The sequence below is a fragment of the Arvicanthis niloticus genome, chromosome 2, assembly GCF_011762505.2.
Source record: "Arvicanthis niloticus isolate mArvNil1 chromosome 2, mArvNil1.pat.X, whole genome shotgun sequence".
Lineage (NCBI taxonomy): Eukaryota > Metazoa > Chordata > Mammalia > Rodentia > Muridae > Arvicanthis > Arvicanthis niloticus.
The window spans coordinates 124,291,325-124,310,787 of record NC_047659.1 but is presented as its reverse complement, the minus strand read 5'-3'; the positions used below and the strand labels follow the sequence as shown (position 1 = coordinate 124,310,787).

Genomic DNA, 19,463 nt, shown 5'->3' with positions numbered 1-19,463 from the left:
AAGTTTCTCCTCTGAAATGCTTTTCTGTACTAACTTGAATGTGACCTAGAAACCTAGAGATACTGCTGCCTGTGTGTGGTCGTGTTATCTCCAGCTGTGAGTTATTCTTCATTGGTCCACAGGAGGGCCAATCCTGTGGGTCTGTGCTATTATCTGCCTTACTTGCACCCACCAGGATAAGGACATACACGGTGCTTCTCAACTTTTCTGCCACCAGACTGTTAAAACTTGCTAAATGGCCCAAGAACAGTCTCTTAGTCCTGCTGTCTTGACTATGTTGTTTTTTAATCACTGTGACCTATGACATTTCAAGGATAGGCCCAATGTGGCCAAGTAACTTGGCTGTGAAGTGGTAGAGGGAACTTCCCCTCAACCAGGTAGGTCAAGAGATGGGCCATATACTGGTTGACCTGCCACCACCACCACTCACTGCCATGTGACTATAACTGTTTATGACTGCAATTTTTTTCTTTCTTTCTTTTTTTTTTTTTTTTTTTTTTTTTTTACCTCTGCCCATAATTCCCAATGTTGGCTATAACTGCGTGAATAAAGCAAGGATCAGTGCCTCTTGTGTAACTAGTGCTCCATTGCTTTTGTGTGTATGTTCTGTCCAATTCTTTTCTTGGTGGGATCACTCGGGATGGCATGGTAGTTTCACTGTTCAGTATGTGCTACTGACAATTTTCAACTTCATAATGGTGACCTTTAGGAGACTTGTAAAGAGCAAAGCTGGGTGTGGTAGTGCACCCCTGTAAGCTCCCAGCACTTGGGAAGCCTAGTCAGTAGCATTAAGAGTTCATAGCCAGCCTGGATCAACAAAGTGGGGGAGGGGGGAATACAAAGTAACTATGAAAGAGACTGATTACAACTTCAGTTCCCAGCACTCACATCTGCCTGCAGCTTCCTAGTCCCAGTGCCCTCTTTTGTCCTTCGGGATTGCATGTATATGGTATACAAACATAAAGGTAGGTAAAACAAAACACCCATACGCATGAAAACCTTTTTAATCTAGTATGAAAAAGGACCTAGGCATGCATTGCCTGTGACCAGCAAGTCAAAGATAGCTGTAAATGTGTTACAACAGAATTGTAAACTTATTTTTAAAACATGACATTTTGTGTTTCATGCAACTCAATCACATGGGGTTTATGGATACCCTTTCGTTGGAATGTCATGTTTTGTGGAACATGCCTGAAACCTAAAGCAGTGAGTAGGGTTAATGTCCCATATTACCATGGAAAACTTAGGAGTGGAGAATGGCAATAGGGTAGGGGAAGATGTTGGTTCTCTGGAAGAGGATTCATGAAGAAAATGGGGTTGGATGGGGTAGGGCTTGACTCAGGTCGTTAAAGACATCTCAGTGTGGCTGCTACAGAACAAAGTATGATGCCATAGGTTAGGTTCCATAAAAGCGCAGAGAGGTACAGGCATTAAATAGAGTTAAGCAAAGAACACTGGGAATGTACAGAGGAAGGCCCAAGAGACTGAAAAGTCAGGAACAGTATCTTCAGTCATGTAGGCTACAAGTAGAGTTGCATTATGACTTTAAAGTGACAGGAGCTTAGGCAGACTGCCAGTTTCCAGCACATTAACAGGGTGCTCATCTCCACTGATGGAAGATTGTAAGGGATAAACTGCCTGTAAAGAATTTAGCAGAATACCCATGAAATCTCTATCCTCCCTCCTCTCAGTATACATACTCTATAGAACCCAATACTGCAAAAGTTGAGTATAAACAAAAGAGAAACATGTGAAGGCACATGTCTGTAATCTCAGCACTCAGGAGGCTGAGACAGAACTTTAATTTGAAAACTACTCAGTCTCCATACCCAGAGGCCTGCGTACTGTTGCATACTCAGACTATTCTCTAGTCAAAACCCAGGCCTAAGCTGCTGTTGTATGGCTAGTAGCTAGAACTAAAGATACAGGATCCAGCAGAGCAGGTTTGTAAGAACCCAGGCCCATCTCTGATGAGCTAGAGTCCTAAGCTGGGAAGGCCTTTCACCGAAGAGAACATTCAGTTCCTAAAGAGCTGGCAGCTAGTACAGAAACAATGACTGAAATGACCAGAACAGCAGCTACATCAGTCGTGAGAATTCAAGTTTGATTTGTTCAGATGGGAAATACCAGGTAAAACTAGTAACACATAAGATTTGTGTACAATCTCCTCAGCTTGAAGCTACCAGCTCATGTGAGAGACAACTAGGCAAATGTTGAAGATAAGCAGACTGGCCAGTTGTCATCTCCTGAGCCTCATAGACAAATCACCTTTTAAAGGACCTCCATTCTCCGCCAGAAGACCATACAAATAGCTTAAACAAGTAAAAATCTTCCCTTTCCTCACTCCAAAGACAAGATAAAGAAAGCTAAAGTGAGTTACAAAGTTCTGTCCTACTTGCTAAAGGGCTGCACCTGAAGTCAGTAATTAGAAAAACAAGCCAGGTTATTGATCCCAATATTCTAGAGGCTGAGGCAGGCAGAGATGTAGGATATCCTGGTCTACATAGCAAGTTCTGTGAAAGGGTTACACAGACCTTGTCTCTAATAAATCAATGGAACAAGCTAAGAGTATTTGGATACTCTGAACCTTAAGGTTGTCTAGTTATGAAGTGCTTCAGAGGCAGGAATGTAATGATGGTGCAGCACTGGCTGCTATTGCAGATCCCAGGACTGGTTCCCAGCACCTACATGCTAGTTCAAAACCATCTGTAACTCCACTTTCAGGGGATCCAGCACCCTCTGCAGGCACTAGGCACACAAGTGTTAGAGATGTAAATGCAGGCACAACATTTATACACATAAAATTTAAATCTTACTGGTCTTTGCAACTAAAATATTTACATTTTCTCATTCAGATTTAAAGAAAAATTTTGAAGTTTTTAGAATGTTTTTATTTTTATGGAACTATAACAAAATAGTACAAACGCTCAGTACAAAAAAAAAATTTTTTTTTTTGGGGGGGGGGGGGGGTCCAAACAGGGTTTCTCTGTGTAGCCCTGGCTATCCTGGAAGACCTGTCTCTGTAGACCAGGCTGGCCTTGAACTCACAAATCCACCTGCCTCTGCCTCCCAAGTGCTGGGATTAAAGGTATGTGCTACCACTGCCCAGGGCTCATCTGTTCCTTTTTTAAGTTTAAAATTAGAAATAACAACTCTGGGGTTTCCATGAAGAATATTTATAGAATGCCTGGCTTAAAGGGTTCTGGCTGTAACAGTGAGTAAAAGAGGTTAATAGAGGGGCTACAATCTTAAAATATCTCAGGTAAATTCTTGGTCTGGAATGTTTGTCTTCGAAACCTATATAAAACTTTAACATTGGTAATTGTCACTGGTTCAAAATGGTACTACTGTGCATCTTTTATAGGGTTAACATGCTAATTTAACCCTGCCTCCCAGGTTGGGTGTAGATGATCAAACCCAGAGCATTTGTGCTTGCTAGGTGGATGCTGTCCTACACCCTCAACCTAACCCACATTCCTAGGATCCTGGATGACAGAACTATCTGAGTAAGAAGAGTATCTACACAGACTGGTTAACATCTTTTTACTTTTACTGGGTATTGCAGCAACTCGATAATCAAAATTAATGGACTGCTTGTGGCTTTTTGATCTGCTTAATTCAGATGGTCTGGTCTATGATAGGGACCCTGGCTAAGGAACATTATACCAAATTCTTGGTAGTAATTCTGGTAGCCAGCCTTCTGCACTGTACCCTCTCAAATTTTACATGTCTACAGGCATCTGCACAACTTTTCCTTTAGCTAATGTGACAGACTCTGAAACACATGATCATACTATAAACTGAAGATATGCCCAGAATGGCAGTGATAGAGTAGAACAAATGGCCCACGTTTACCAAAAGGGAAAAAGCCTTTTCAACTCTACAGAAATACTTGTATTTTATGGGGAAAGGAGTGTAGACAGAATAAAAAATAAAGCCTATTAAGATAATGACAACAAAAACAAACAAACAAACCCACCACGTTAGGAAGTGACATAAAGCTCCAAGAAGCTGAAAAGAGGACAAATTCTAATAAAAATTCATCATTGTAAGGAAGCAGAGGTGGTGGTAAATTCTTGAATCGTTTGAGCCAAAAACCAAACTAAGAAGCTGAACAAGGATGAGGCTGTGACCAATTGCTGGGTGACAGATGGGCTACAATTACTTGGTGCCAACTCAACACCTGCACAGCTACCATTTTATCTTATTTACTGTTTGTCTTTGTTTATAATGTAGGCTGGCCTCAAACTTGCTATATACAAGCAAGATGAATGACCTTGAACTTTGGAGTCTCTCCTGCCTCTACCTAACCAGTGCTGGGATTACAGTTCATGCTACCTTGAGCAGCTTAAAAAAATAAAAAATAAAAAAAAAACTCCTGTTACATACCACTTTGGAAGAAATAAAGCTAATAAATGACTGATACATTTATGGGCTGTTGTTGAAACAAGGTCTCACGTAGTCCTAATCAGTCCTGATCCTTCTCCTGTTTCTCTTAGTGCTGGGATGATAGGCATTTGTGGTCATACCTAACCTTAACCATTTTAGCAAAGGGCTACTAGTGCAAATGGATCTATCAGTATTGGACAGGAAACTGTTCCCTGGAGAAGAGAAGTTAGTGGAGAATAGAAGTGTTCAGTATACTAGCTTTCTGGTGGGCAGGAGCCAGGGTACCACTGAGAAAAACTACAAGCTAGTGCTGGCTACTTCTGTCAATTTGAGTCATTATAGGAAACAGGAAACCTTAATTGTGAAAAAAATTCCTCTACCAGATTGGCCTGTGCTGCATTTTCCTGATTGATGATTGATGTGGAAGGATCTCCAATGTGGGCACTGTAAGAAAGCAGGCTGAGCAAGTCATGAGGAGCGGGCCTTTAGGCAGCACTCCTCCATGACCTCTGCATCAGTTCCTGCCCTGACGTTTCCTGGAGGTGGAAGATAAAATTGTCCTCCCCAAGTTGCTTTTGGTCAGTGTTTTACCACAGAAATACAGTGAGAAGACTCAGTGGGTAAAGGGTTTCCTGTGCAAGCCTGACAATTTCCAAAGCCCACATAAAGGTGGAAAGAGCAAACTGTCTCCACAGAGCTGTCCTCTAACCTCTACAGATGGTGTGGTATACACATGTCTGCCACCTAATACCGTATACACAAAAATAAATGTAAACAAAACCAACCAACTTGAAATAAGCAAGCAAACCATTCCATCTCAGAGCATATTTGGATCCAATCTCTTTATTGTCAGGTTTCCCCCACCCATACCAACCCCCCTTTACTTTCAAACCTATAGAAAAACCCCAAGCCTGGGAATGTCCTGGGGAAGAAAAGCAGAGTGTTTCTGCCCCTTGGCCCAGGCAGTGCAGACAGGAAGAGTGCATGGGGTAAGGGTAGGCCAGTAACTCCACTTGCAAAGGATGTAGCACTCACTGGCTAGGATGCATGGGGAGAGGAGTTACTGCTGCCAGCTTTCCTCTAGTACCCACTATAGACTGGCATCCAGAGATGGGGGCCTGGCTTGAGGCCTGAGACAGTGATGCCTTTCTGTTGGTGGCCAATGTTCCTGTTAAGCTGAAAAAGAAAGAAAGGAAAAACTAAGGCTGAGGGGAAGAAACCCTTTGATCACAGGGTAAGGGGAAAAAGATATAACTCCTGCCCTGAGTCTCTAGCTCCCCAGCTAAGCCTCAATACCTAACATGAACTATCTCACAATACATAATAAGCAGCTTTTTCAGTAAAAATAAATTCATTAAGTTCCAAGAGGACAGACTTGCATGAGGAATTTTCTGAACCATCTGGACACTCTTACTGGTAGAGATCCTGTATCACAAATGCAGTATCTATTATTGAGACACCTCTCCATTACTATTTTGGAATTTCATGGGATAGTATACTGATATTTCATTTTACTCTTCAATGTCTGCATTTCCACTTCTGTTGTATACACACAATCCTAATCTTGCAGAGTAGAAGGCAATCAGATAAACAACAGCTCCTGTCACACAGGTATGCATAGCATCTCTCCCCCATAACAGAATCAACTCTAGCCCAAGATAGAGATAGTTTTAATATCTCTTGGGCTATATATTACTATATAACTCTGAAGATGAATGGCATCGTTCCCCAACTCTGCAGGGCTAGTCTATAGAATTTGTCCTTACTGCATCCTAAAGGCTGTCACAATGTTGTGCTCAAATAAAGGCTGCCTGTTCTCTCCCCTGTAGAATGCTTCTCCCTTACTAATACACAGACAACACTTCTTCTACCACCCACACACAGCCTGTGGTTTTCCTCTATAGTCATTCGGCACACAAGGGAACCCTTTCTAGGTGGTCCTGATATACATAGGTACAGGAGTAAGGTTGCATGTATGCACAGTACAGTCCTCTAAACCTATGTCAGGGAAGAAGTTGCAACCCCTACTTCATTGTATTCCTGTGCTTCCTAGCACCCCTTTCCCCCATACCTGCTTACTGCAAGGCCCCATCTTCTGCATCTGTGTCCTGGCTGTGCTCCTGAGAGGAAGAAGACAAACACAAATCACTCACTGCAGGTTCCCAGGTTCTGTCCTGAGTCATTCATTCAGGAAGGTCCTATGGCTCAGAGAACTACCTGGAGGACAGTTAGAAAGGTGGTCCAACTAAAGGAAACCAACCAGTAACACTGGATTAGAATCCTGAGAGGGCCATTTGAAGGTCCTACAGGAAAAGGGGAGAGACCAGTCATGGGATGGGATTTGCTGCTGTAAGAAGAACACATTTCTATGCATGGAAAGAACATGCATTACAGTAAGCTGAAAGTCGTATGGATCAGTCTGATGCCTAACTTTGGGGTACATTTTAGACTTCTTTAGAGTTCTCACAGAGAATAAGATGAAATACTAGGCTAGGTGGGGTTTTGTTTTGTTTTTAAATAGTGTAAAATAGAGTTTATTTAGGGCATGGAAAGAGGGGTTGAGAAGGGAGTAGAGACAGGGAGAGAGACTGGGGTGAGGGGGAGGTTGGCCAGGAACAAGTGGAGGGGGAGAGGGGAGAGGAGAGAGAGGAAGAAAGGGGTTAGGGAGAGAAGAGAGAAGGGACAGAGGAGAGTGAGAGAATGGACAGAGCTAGGTTAGGTTTTAAAAAAAGAACAGAGAAAAAAGGCTGGGTATGAGTAGTATTTGTGCCTATCACAGCTAAAGCCAATCGTTATCCTGGAGCCCACATTAAGTGATTAAGAGGAAAAGCTCCAGACCCAGTAAAGCTTTAGATTCATTATAGGCTTTACTTTTACTTGCTATAAGGTCCTGAGCAAGATACCAGGTAACTCTGAGATTCAGCTTCTTCACAGGATAAATGTGGCCATCCTAACCTAAATGAATAGTTCAGGACTACTGTTAAGGTTAAATTACAAAGTGTAATATTCAACTCAGTATTCCCTATAAAAGCAGCAAATACATTGTAGCTCATAATTTGATTGATGGAAAAGACTTTTTCCCTCAGTTTAGGGCCCCTGTCATGGCTCCTAGCCTGACCCTCAATACTTCCAAGTATACATAGGAGTTCGCTCTTTTACGAGACAGCCTGTTAGAAGCTTGAAAGGCAATAGCTTTTAGAAAATTCACCTGTCAACCCCAGCCCTCCCTGAGAAGCTATGTGCTGTGTACTTCCTAGGCCCAATTCTCCTCCTCCTCAGTACACCTAGAGTAGAAGACAGATTGGGTCCTGCCAATCTCAGATTGCTGAGGTCTGCCCCAGTCTTCAGTGGGACTTCTGATCAGCAACTCAGTGAACTACTATACACTGCTCATAGGATTGAGGCTCTGAAAAACAGAAAGGAGGGAGCTCACAGGGAGCAGCCAGTTCTGGTTCTTTTACTCTGTCACCATTTTGACAGCCCAGCCCTTCCAGGTCACACAGGTAGCCAGGCCCTTACCAGCTCCTCTTCGCTGTGTGTTAGCAGTCCCTCCTCATCACCATCATCTCGGGTTTGGACTTCTCCTTGGGGTGTGCCTGCCTCAGAAGCCGTGTCTTCTTGGGGGGCTGGTGGCCGGCTGCTGCTGCTGCAGCTCCCACTGCCACCACCACCGCTGCCACCAACATTGCCACTGCCGCCTCCGCCACTGCTGCCCCCTCCTCCACCACTACTGCTGCTGTCACCCTTCTTCTTGCCATCTTGAAGGATAAAAGAAGTGGGAAAGGGACCAAACTTCAGCTAGAGCACTTTCTCAGCACACATCGATGAAAGCTGGCTCTTCTACAGCAGGTCCCAACATGCAGGACCTCACAGCCCCTACCCCTTGGGCACTGTCTTCTCAAGGGCTGCCCTCAAAGCTGACCTGGGTTGGCCTTCTGTTCCTCAGCAATCTGTTCCAAGCGACCCAACAGGGCATCGATGTTGGACTTGATCTGTGTCAGCTCTGTTTTGATGGTCTGTAGCTCACTGCTCTTCACTGAGAGTGGAGGAGACAGGATTGTCACTTAGGGACACGATACAGACAAACCCCAGCCTCGTTTTGTCAACTAGAGAGGCAATTCTTTTTTTTTTCTCCCCTGCCCAGGAAAAAGTCTCTTCTTCAGAGAACCCAGAGGCCATCCATAGGGTGCCAAGCCCATACATATGAACCTGGCCATTTGAGACCTCGCAATCCTATGGGGACCACAGGTGAATAGGAATGCAAATGGTAGACATCTATAAACACGTAATGACATGTGTTTTAGCTGTTATAGAGCGGGGTCTGTTTTTAAAGGTACAAAAGGGTCTTTTGCAATTAGACTTCCTGGGTGCCTGACTGAAGTATACAGAGACCAGAATAAAACTGTCTTTATCCTTACTAGAGAAAACAACCTGCCATTTCTTCAGTGGGTGTCGCATCACAGCACTGGACTTTTTCCGAAGCACACAACTGTGTAAGAATATAGTAACTTCAACTGTAGATTTGTTCCTTTTTTTTTTTAAAATTTATTTCTGTAGTTTTTAAATGTAGGAGTGCTCTGTCTGCAGGTACACTCGCATGCAAGAACAGAGCACCCTATCCCTTCATAACCACATGACCCACCATGTGGTTGCTGGAAATTGAACTCAGAACCTCTGGAAGAGGTCAGTGTTTATTTCTGCTGAGCCATCTCAGCAGCCCCGCTCCCTTATTTTTCAATGTTAAAGTATGGTTCACTGGGGGTGGGGGAGTTTGCCGGTCTTTAATCCCAGCAATCAGGAGGCAGAGGCAGGCAGATCTCTGTGAGTTCAAGGCCAGCCAGGGATACATGGAGAAACCCTGTCTCAAAGAAAGAGAGAGAGGGGGGTGGGGGGAGGAAGGGAGGGAGAGAGAGGGGGGGGAGAGAGAGAGAGAGGGAGAGAGGGAGGGAGAGAGGGAGAGAGAGAGGGAGAGAGAGAGAGAGAGAGAGAGAGAGAGAGATCAAGCCAACACACAAACAAACAAATATAACAACAACAAGCATGACTCTAGGTCCTGGAGAGATGGTTCAGTGGCTAAGAGCACTGGCTGCCCTTACAGAGGACTTGAGTTTGGTTCCCAAGCTGCCTGTAACTCCAGTCTAAAGAAGATTTGTCATCTGCTTCTTGCCTCTCGGCACTGCATATAAATGGTGCAGAGGCATACATACACACAAAATCATATATGCACACAAAACACCCACACTTCAAATAAAACATTTTTTCAGCTGGGCGGTGGTGGCGCACGCCTTTAATCCCAGCACTTGGGAGGCAGAGGCAGGCGGATTTCTGAGTTCAAGGCCAGCCTGGTCTACAGAGTGAGTTCCAGGACAGCCAGGGCTACACAGAGAAACCCTGTCTCGAAAAACCAAACATTTTTTCAAAAAATAAAGTCAATTGTTAAAAATGGAATTCTATCATTTTAGTGGTGGGGAAAACAAAACAAAAGATCTAGCTCAGTGGTTCTTGACCCTCCTAATGCTGCAACCTTTTAGTACAGTTCCTCATGTTGTGGTGACCACATCCATAAAATTACTTTATTGTTACCTAATACCTGTAATTTTGCTACTGTTATGAATTGTAATGTAAATATCTGATATGCAAGACATGCAATCCTCAAAGAAGTCAACAATCCACAGGTTGAAAACCACTGATCTAGAAAGATTAAAAATATGTCACCAGGATATAATTGTGCACATCTTTAATCCCAGAACTCAGGAGACAAAGGCAAAAGAATCTTTATGAGTTTTTTTAGGTAGTCTAGTTTACACATTGAGATCCAGGCCAACTAGAGATACACAGTGAGACCCTGTCTCTAAAAAGATAAAAAATAAAAAAATAGAAAGCTGTTACTCACACTTGATTTTGGCTGAGCCAGTAGTGATGGCTGTGGAACGGGCAAAGAGCTTGACAGGTATGGTAGTTTTGACACGGCGAACCAAAGGGACTGTAACACGAGGTCGCTTCACTGGAACTGCCCTGGGCACAGGCACTGGAGAAAGGCGGCCTCGATAATCAAACAACCTGTGAAGGTAAATAGACCAGAGGCTGCAGCATGGCCTGTGACCACCAGTAGGCACTAGAACACTAGCTTTACCTGTGTAGCCTGTGAGGGGCCAGGGAGGAAGCCAGGCTTCCAACAAGCCCTGGTGTGAAAAGGGCTTTCTGGAGGTTAAAGGCTCATAAAATCCTTATTATTTCCACCTTATCCCCAGTCAGGCCAAGAGAAGCAGTGTAGGAACAAACAGCCCAAGGGGTCAGAAAGGAGCCTTTCCTGAGGTCAATGGCATTGAGGCCTGCCTTCTACTCATAACTGCCACCTCAGCCTTTGATCAGTTTGTAAATCTCAAAGCAGCATAAACTTCCATGTTTGAAAATAAGTGATCAACCTTTGAACCTTGGTTTTCCCAATTACTTAGTGAGGATGGCTATTCAAATTCACTGTCTACCTGAGTGTAGAGTAAGGGCAGAACATGAGAACCTGGTTAAACACACCTGAGAAGTATGACAAGTGAAATCCAGGATACCAGGGAATTGATTCCCCAACAGAGAAACCCATGACTCCAGACCCTAAGGCCTTTTTTTCCTGTGGACCACTTAAACACTTTTTCTTCAGAGATACAAGCCAAGAACTCAACAGCATTTCAAGGGTGAACATCTAAATTAGATTCAAAGCTCCCAGACTGTGCTATATTCACGCTAGTATCAATACCTGGCCCTCTCCAGAAGGGCTAATTTTTCTGAATACAAGACAGAAACTTAGAAAACTAAGCAGGGAGCTCTCCCACCATGTGTGCTATCACCACGGTTCTGAAGGGAGCCACAGCCTTGGTCAGGGATATATACTATTTTCTGGATTCGTCAAGGTGCCTACCATCAGTAGGAAACTCAAAATTTCCTGGTGCTCTTTTCAGAGTCCTGCAACTGGTGGCAGATGGTGATCAAAGTCTCTGGGAATGAATGCAATACCTGATCCTGCATTTGACCTGACCCACAAGAGGTTACGACTCTGGCCTTGGTCAGAAATCACTGAACCATAGAATCCCAGACAGGAATCCTGAGAGATCACTTGGTGTAAGCCTATCTCACTGACCAGTGATATGAGAACTGCCAAAAGAAATCCATTTACTGGCAGAGTTCAAATTAGCATACAAGTCTCCTGACTTTTGGGTTCTGGCACTTTCCACTGTACCACATTATTTACTGAAAACACAGCAGAAAAAAAATGGTTCAGAAAAATCTTCTAGTCAAGACATGGCCAGGAGCTGGTATTGTGGTTAGTCTTGTAATGCCTGCATTCAACAGGCAGATGCAGGAGGATAATGAGTTTGAAAACTCTTCTCAACAAACAAACATTGACTGCGTTGAACCCATAGCTTCAAGGTTGAAGTCCGGTAGACCTGGGGCTAGAAGACAGATGACAACCTATTGAGGACTAACTCAGGCCTCCAATGATGACCTTTTAGTAATAAGGGCCAGACTAAACTATCTGTAGGTTTTCTTTTTGGCTGCGTGATCACTTACTAAGCACAGACTAAACAAAGTTAAGAGCTCAAGAACTACCTGTGAAGGCACTGTGCTTGGTTTTGTACGCCAACTGCCCTTGTGTGTTCATCTCTTAGCTATATACTCACCTACTCTACAGGACTAGGAGGAAGCAAGGCAGTCAAAGTGTGAGAATTTGTGTGACGGTAAGAGCTCTGTTTTGGGCACTTATAGAATAATGAAATCCTAGTCCTAGCTCTGTCACTGATTTGTGAAGCAACCCTGAAACAAAGACCCATTTACACTTCTATGCTTCAGTTCCTAATTGGAGACTTTGTAAGCTATACCAGCAAACTCAAGACCCTTCCAGTTTGGCTGTTAATACCTAGACATGCCCCTTTCCCTGCTCACCTGGCACAGAAGTAGTCTTGGTAGTAATCATAGTCAAAGCTGTAGCCACTGGGAAAACAAAGGGAGATGGCCACTCAGCCCACTTCTCCACAGGTCTTCATCTCCAAATGCCTCTCTAAATTCTAAGCTCAGCACACTGTCACTATTAGCATTTACTCCCTCTGTGAAAAGAGGGACCACCCGTGCAGACAAAAACAGACATAAAGCCCCACCTGTATATGGCAGTTGCTGCTCTCTTTAGCCCCTTGGGTCTATTAGGCTTGGGCTCTCCAGCCATGTTGATGTCTGTATGGAGGAAGAAACAGTTGGAATGCTGATGTGACAGCGGTGTGTCCACACATCACCATCGTGCCTCCACGTATTTACACAGTGCACACAGGGAACCAAGGTAGCCAAAGTTCTTCATACATTTAATATTCAAACATCAGAAGAATACCCAGACATCACATGGATATGCCTGGTTGCATATTCATATACATTCTGACACATACATAAGTCTTTACATACCATATATGCCATATAAATACAAATTTTCAATTAGATTAATATAAATTAGGTATATGTGAACATATACACACATTCATATATACATATCCAGGTAAGAAAGTCATATAGATAACATCTATGTTCAAATAGAGTCAGATTGCCTACAGGCAAAGAAGCCAGTGCACATTCATGAGCATTACACTAAACATCTCTATGCCTAGCATAGCTTATCCTGTAAGATCAAGAAATATTCAGTAAAAAACAAAAAACAAGCACATTTGCTTCCACACTCATAAATATTCTCAAACATATTATACTTATATATGCAAATGTATGTGCTCACATTCTCTGTACAGTCAATCACTTCACATACATATTCACTAGTATGTACATATAGCTATCCCTTCTAAAACACAAAGAAATATGTGAACATGTGTGAGCGTATGTGCTCGCGCATACACACATACACACAAATACAAAACATGGTAAGGTAGATACCAACAGTTATTTCACATGTATGTAATCAATACTGCTGAGTGCACGTGTCTTCACTTTAGTCCTCGTATTCATAGCTCCTCACAGCTTTCAGAAAGGGTTCTAACCACATCTTCTGTAGACTGGGGTAACAAGCTATACTAATTCGTTTTGTTCCCTTTCTATGGAGAATCTAGATTTTAACTGGAACCACAAAGCTTGTTATTAAGAGACTATGAGACAAGATCAGTGAGTGCATTGCTCAACACACATCTGAGAAGCTTCTTCTTGCAATACACAGGCATTAACACAGAGACCCACAACTGGACAATGTGAGACTTTGGAGTACTCAGTTCTAAAAATGGGATGTCTTCATCAAACCACTCCCCTCAAGGTACAGGGATCTATGCAGAAGAAAAGGTGATAGATGACTCCAAAGAAGCAGTGTCTTCTAGACACAGCAGGACTAATTGCACATGTGACTCACAGGGACTATGGTAGCACACATAGGACCTACACAAGTTCAAGCCCAACTGGGCTGCAGCACTAAAGAGGTTAAGTGGAAAAAGGTTCCTTACCCTAACCAAGAAGCTATGTGTAACTGATATCTGCTGGCAAAAGAAAAAAATCCAATGCAGTTGCCAGTGATCATCAACCATATACCAGGGCAGGCCCCATGTCCCGGAGCAACTAGCCAACACAAAACTAAAACAATGTTTGTTTGTTTTGGAGGAGGGAGCTTTTTATGTTTGGTATTTCTGTCTATTTTAGGTAGCTCTGGGACGAGTTGGGAAAGGAAAAAATACTCAAAAGATATTGTATGAAAAAGATTTTAAGTTTAAAAAAAGAGAGAGAGAGGCTATGAAGGCCAATGTGTAATGTTGTTTGTCTAGTCAGCCTGATGACTAGGTCCTTGAACCCACATAAAAGTGGAAAGAACCAACTCCATAAAGTTGTCCTCTGACCTCCACACAGGAATCATGGTTCATACATATACATGTACTAGTGTATGCACTCACTTTTTTCCTGAGACAGGCTCCCCTCTGTAGCCTTGGCTCATCTTGAACTCAGAGAGATAACAACTTGCCTTCTCAAGTGCTAAAATTAAAGGTATGTGCTATCATGCCCAGAAATACAATTAAAAAAAAAAAAAAAAAAAAAAAAAGAGGCACTGAAAAAGCAAGGACAGTAGGAAAGGGGCTTCTATAACAGCCCCCTATTTTGCACTCATTTAAGAATTACTTAATCTATATTTCAAATATAATTTCTATCTGTTCAAATTGTAAAATCTCGGATAGCAGCTACTCAGAGGGCAAAAAGAGGTTTAACTTACCCAGGGTCTGTCCAGCCAGCACCCGCCCATTTTCTCCCAGCACAGCTGCCCGTGCATGGCGCTCGTTGGCATACTGGACAAAAGCATAGCCTTTGTGCACAGAACAGCCAGCCACACGGCCATACTTGGAAAAGATGGTCTCTACATCTGACTTCTTTACCACAGCTGTGTTTAGGTTTCCAATGAAGACCCGAGAGTTGATGGACTTAGGGTCATTCTTGTTGGTTACATTGCTGGTCTGAATCTTCAAGGACATGGTGTCCACCTGAAAAGACAATGGCAATATGAAACTGGGTTCCCAGGTTAGGCTCAGGGAATGTTCATGGCCATATCCTTACTAACCTGGATTGCCCCTGCCCTTCTACACATTCTCATCCCTATGGTACCCATCCCTCCCTGTTCATACATCCTGTTTTCTTGTTATATTACCAAGAGTTGCCACTTAATGGCCTCCAATCTTAGACTAGGTGCTTTACAATGTCGCTTCATTTGGTACTCACATGATACTGTCCATGGGAAAAACCAACACTAGAAGGTCACAACGCTAATCAACTAGTAAGGCTGAGACTCACCAGTCTGCTTGACACCAATTCATTTTAACCACATACTTTAAAAATATTTATCTCAAATGTTACCCCATTGTAAAGCTAAATTGAATAACTTTCTACAGCTTTTCTTTTTGCTCCTTCAATGTAGAACCATAGCAAAGAGGATACAGGATATGAGATGCTTGCTAGGGAACAGTCCCCTATTATGAAAACTGCTCAGTCAGATTTAAATGTACCTCTTTTTTACTAACCTAGCCAGTAAAGCCTCTACTGTGCCAGCCATTCTGCAAAAGGTGTGCTTACAGAGGCCTTACCAGGCACTCACTGTAGGCTAAGGGTAGCATATAATACTGAGTGAGCCCACGAACTCGTGGGTGAATATGTTTACTTTACCAGAAAGACTCTAGTAAAAAAAAGAAAAAAAATCTGGTAAGATTATTAACTTCCTAATAAGAGGCATTTAGACATGTTTAAACCTATTCCTGTTAGCTTTATCACTCTGCTTCCTAGAAGTAAGCCAATTTAAATAGTTAAGATAACATGTTTACCTCAGAATGGTCTTTAATAATTTATTGGTTATCCACTTTATACTGATTCAAAATGTGTTTGGTTTAGAGACAAGTTAGCAACTTACTCTTGTGTGGGTATACAGATGTATACACGTAGGTCAGCAGACAAACTTAGGTATTATTCCTTTTCGTCTACCCTGGCTGTTCTTTAGTCTTGTGAGACTGTTTTTCACTGTTCTAACTTCACTAAATAGGCCAACCTGCCTGGCCAACAAGCCTAACTCTGCCTCCTCCAGCACGGGGATTATAACACGTGTCTCAATACCTGACTTTTTAAAATGTATGCCCTGCTGGCCACAATGAAACATGCCTTTAATCCCAGGACTCAGGAGAAGAGGCAGGTGAGTTCAAGGCCAACCAAGTCTACATAGTGAATTTCAAGCCAGCCTGGAAAGCTCTGTCTTTTTAAACAAACAAACAAACAAACAAACAAACAGAGAATCAAGGCCCTCACTGACCCTCCCTACAAGCATTCTTCATTCTCTACACTCTGGCAATCAATCTATTCTCTCACAGGGCCTCTCCACAGAGTGGTTATACCTTGGCATAGCCCCGGGAGAAAGAGAAGAAAGAAGATATTAACTCCAGTAGGAGAAGTTTACAGTTTGGACTTAGCATTTGTACTCACTGTCCCTGTTCTACCTACTGATGCAGGTGTGTACAATTCTAGTATCGTCTCCTAGGATAGTTTTAGAAGGTACTGAGTAGCCTCCGAGCAAAATACATTAAAAAAAAACAAAAACAAAACTTCATCACCCTGTGTGTTTATTATACTTAACTGGGGGAAGAGAGGCTTGTTTTCAGAGAATTGGGTAAGAATGCAACCTAGAGAAACCGGTTATCTTTCTAATGTCTTCTATTATTATATTGTATGCTATTCTGCAGACAACCTGCCTTGAAGTTGGCTGGTTCACCAGCAGGTGGCACTGTTTACAAACAAATCACAGGCTGAACCATGGCATCTGATAAGAAACTGCTCCCAGATCTGAGTTTGTGATAAACTCAGAGGACTGACAAGAGTCAGAAGTGCATTATCAAAGCAAGGGGCTCGGAGCTTATCTTGCCACTAATGAAGAGCTGGTATGAGCTTTAGAACAAACTAGGAAGAGACAGGCTCTTGTTACTAAGTTTACTTTTATACCCAATCACCACCACTATTCATAAAGCATAAAGGACACAAAGATTGCCCATGAACACACCCAACACGCCCTGCACAAGGCTTAATGGTCTCCATTTTTCAGTTACAACCATCCTCCTCACTGGATGTTGAGTCACTCAAAGGTTCCTTGTTCATTCACAAATATAAAGGAACTTTATAAGGACCTGTGTGACACGAGATGACTGATCCTGATCAAAATTATGTCTTAGCCAGAGAGATGCCAGTGTCTGGTAGGACAGAGCCAACCAGGCCCAGGGTGTGGACTGAGAGAGGGGAGGAAGAGATGATAGTTTAGATACAATGGCAGTGACTCTGCCATTTATCTGTTAGGACAGGCTCCTTATGGATCCCCTCAGACTGTTAGGAACCTCTAACACACTGAGAAGAAAACATTCACTGGTCCTTCAGGTTTGGCCCTGCCAACTTTCTCCTCATCTAAGCTTTGGGACAATAAATATAAAAGAACTTTACAAACTGTAGAGGCTTTTACAAGATCAAATATTAGTCTAACTGTATGGGTTTGACTATTCTACTAATACCACTACTAATGGGACCATTCTAGGGTTGTGATCAGACTAGAACACATTCTTAGGATACCAAGAAGAGTCAACCATGTCACCCTGTTCTCATCTCTAGAGATGACACAGAAAGCATGTGGCTGCTCTGGTATCCAAACCCCAAACTCCCAATCCATACCCTCCCAGTTGATTTTTAAGTCTTGTATGATGCTGTAGCATGAAGGCTACATGCTACTCTGTAGACTCCCTAAGCCCAAGAGGTCACATGACTAAAGAGTTGAAGAACACTTAAAACAGTACTACAGAGGTGTGTGCCACATTACCCAGCTTCCAGGCCTAGTCTGGTCCAAATGTCCACCTTCACAAACAAACAATCCTCAACTTAAAAACCACCCTATTTTATGTTTTCCCCACTTTATCTCCTTTCCACTTTTTAAAAAGACAAAGTAGCATGCCTTCAACTTGCTATATAATCCAGGATGACCTTAAACTCCTGACCCTCCTCATCTCAAATGCCATGTCTTGCCTTTTTCTGGGAATCCTAAAATATCAATATATTTTTTCAGCAAACAAATAAACTTGATAGTCAGAGAGACTTGACATTCTACAGTCTATTCTGCTATAAACCTGACTCAGACTCTGCTATGCCTCCCTCCTTAGGCTTGCAGTCTCTCCTCCCCCTCCTCCTCTTCCTCCTCCTCCTCCTCCTCCTCGTCCTCCTCCTCCCCCTCCCTCCCTTTCCTTCTCCCTCTCCCTCTCCTCCCCCTCCCCCTCCCTCCCTCTCAGATTAAGTCTAGCGTTTAAACCTGCCCAGGACTGGACACATTCCTTGTTCACCTGCAAGGAGGGATTGCTACTCTTGGTCTTATTGTACCAATGCTGCTTAGTCAGTTTTAGCCAGTCCTGGTAGGCTATTTCTGGTTTTATTCTCCTCCCTTTGCCCTCAGATAACCCTAGGGCAGCAAGTAGTAAGTAGCTGCTATGGGACTATCTCTGGAGAAAGCCAAGCAATTAGACAGATCAGTATTTAGGAACTCCTTAGTCCAGAGATTCTGGTTACCGTGCAGCCATGAATGACAGAACATCTATTAATCTCATTAAACTCATCAGGCACCCACTCATTAACAGTGCCCAAATGATCACTACTGGCCAGACAGGCCTAATTTCCCAAGTAGTACTGACAATTTCCACTCCCGAGAGAAACCCCAGCTCTCAGTTACCCAAACACAGAAGTGCAAGCTGAACTGGCTACAGACCCATAAGGCTCTACTTTGGCTTGTCTGTTCATGTGACCCTAAACAAATCATGTCATTTCTACAAACAATAACACCCTTATTCTGAAAACAGAAAGCATCTCCCTGATTATTTTTTTTTAGACCTGCGTTGTGATTGAATAGGCTAATCGATTAATCGATGTGAAAGTGCTCTGTTGTATCTGTAACAAACTATTCAAAAGATACAGGATTATACTTGTTTCTATTACTGCCCAATTTCTATGCCTCACATCAACAACCACTTCTGAGTGTTCCCCATACTAACCTTGCTGAGAAAAAAAAAGTAGAGTGTTCTATTTGTTTGTCAAGAAGCTCTCTCTCACTAGGCATGGTGGCACATGTCTTTAATCTCAGCAGCAGGTATCCTTGCTAGCTGAGGCCATCCTAGTTTACACAGTGGGTTCTAGGCCAGCCAAAAAAAATAAAAATTAAAAAAAGCCTTCTTTCTGGGAACCTAGTTTTTGTTATTGTTAGTTTTATTTTTCCTCAAAACAAAGACAAAATAAAATGAAATAGCAAAACCAACATAACTTTGGAGTTAGGTAGGACTGAGTTCCAAAACTAGTCCTGTCAATCTGTAAGCTTGGCTACTTACTAGGCCTCAAAATCTTTCAATGTTGAAGCTATTCTTCTATGACCAGAGATAGTACCCAGAAAGCCAGTGAGATGGCTCAGCTGGTAAAGACACATGGCATCAAATCTGATTTCCGCATGTGCACCCACAGACAGACAGACAGACTGACTGACTGACTACCTACCTACCTACCTACCTACCTACCTA

The 19,463-nt window shown here is 42.9% G+C and overlaps 1 protein-coding gene across 5 annotated transcripts in view; it reads right to left on the bottom strand.

Moving 5' to 3' along the window:
• Positions 1-5,206: 5,206 nt before the first annotated feature.
• The window catches only part of Raly (RALY heterogeneous nuclear ribonucleoprotein), a 73,372-nt gene continuing 59,115 nt past the window's right edge, over positions 5,207-19,463 (bottom strand). For 2 of the 5 annotated variants that reach the window (XM_034493711.2, XM_034493709.1), the window contains 8 exons: positions 14,615-14,879; positions 12,534-12,606; positions 12,322-12,369; positions 10,283-10,449; positions 8,312-8,425; positions 7,909-8,147; positions 6,461-6,509; positions 5,207-5,565 (listed from right to left, as the gene is read on the bottom strand). In XM_034493711.2, the coding sequence (XP_034349602.1) occupies positions 6,465-6,509; positions 7,909-8,147; positions 8,312-8,425; positions 10,283-10,449; positions 12,322-12,369; positions 12,534-12,606; positions 14,615-14,870 (942 nt within the window). In that variant the 5' untranslated portion in view covers positions 14,871-14,879 and the 3' untranslated portion in view covers positions 5,207-5,565; positions 6,461-6,464. The remainder of the gene's footprint in view (positions 5,566-6,460; positions 6,510-7,908; positions 8,148-8,311; positions 8,426-10,282; positions 10,450-12,321; positions 12,370-12,533; positions 12,607-14,614; positions 14,880-19,463) is intronic. The other 3 variants (XM_034493712.2, XM_034493713.2, XM_076930054.1) reach the window with 2 other exon arrangements.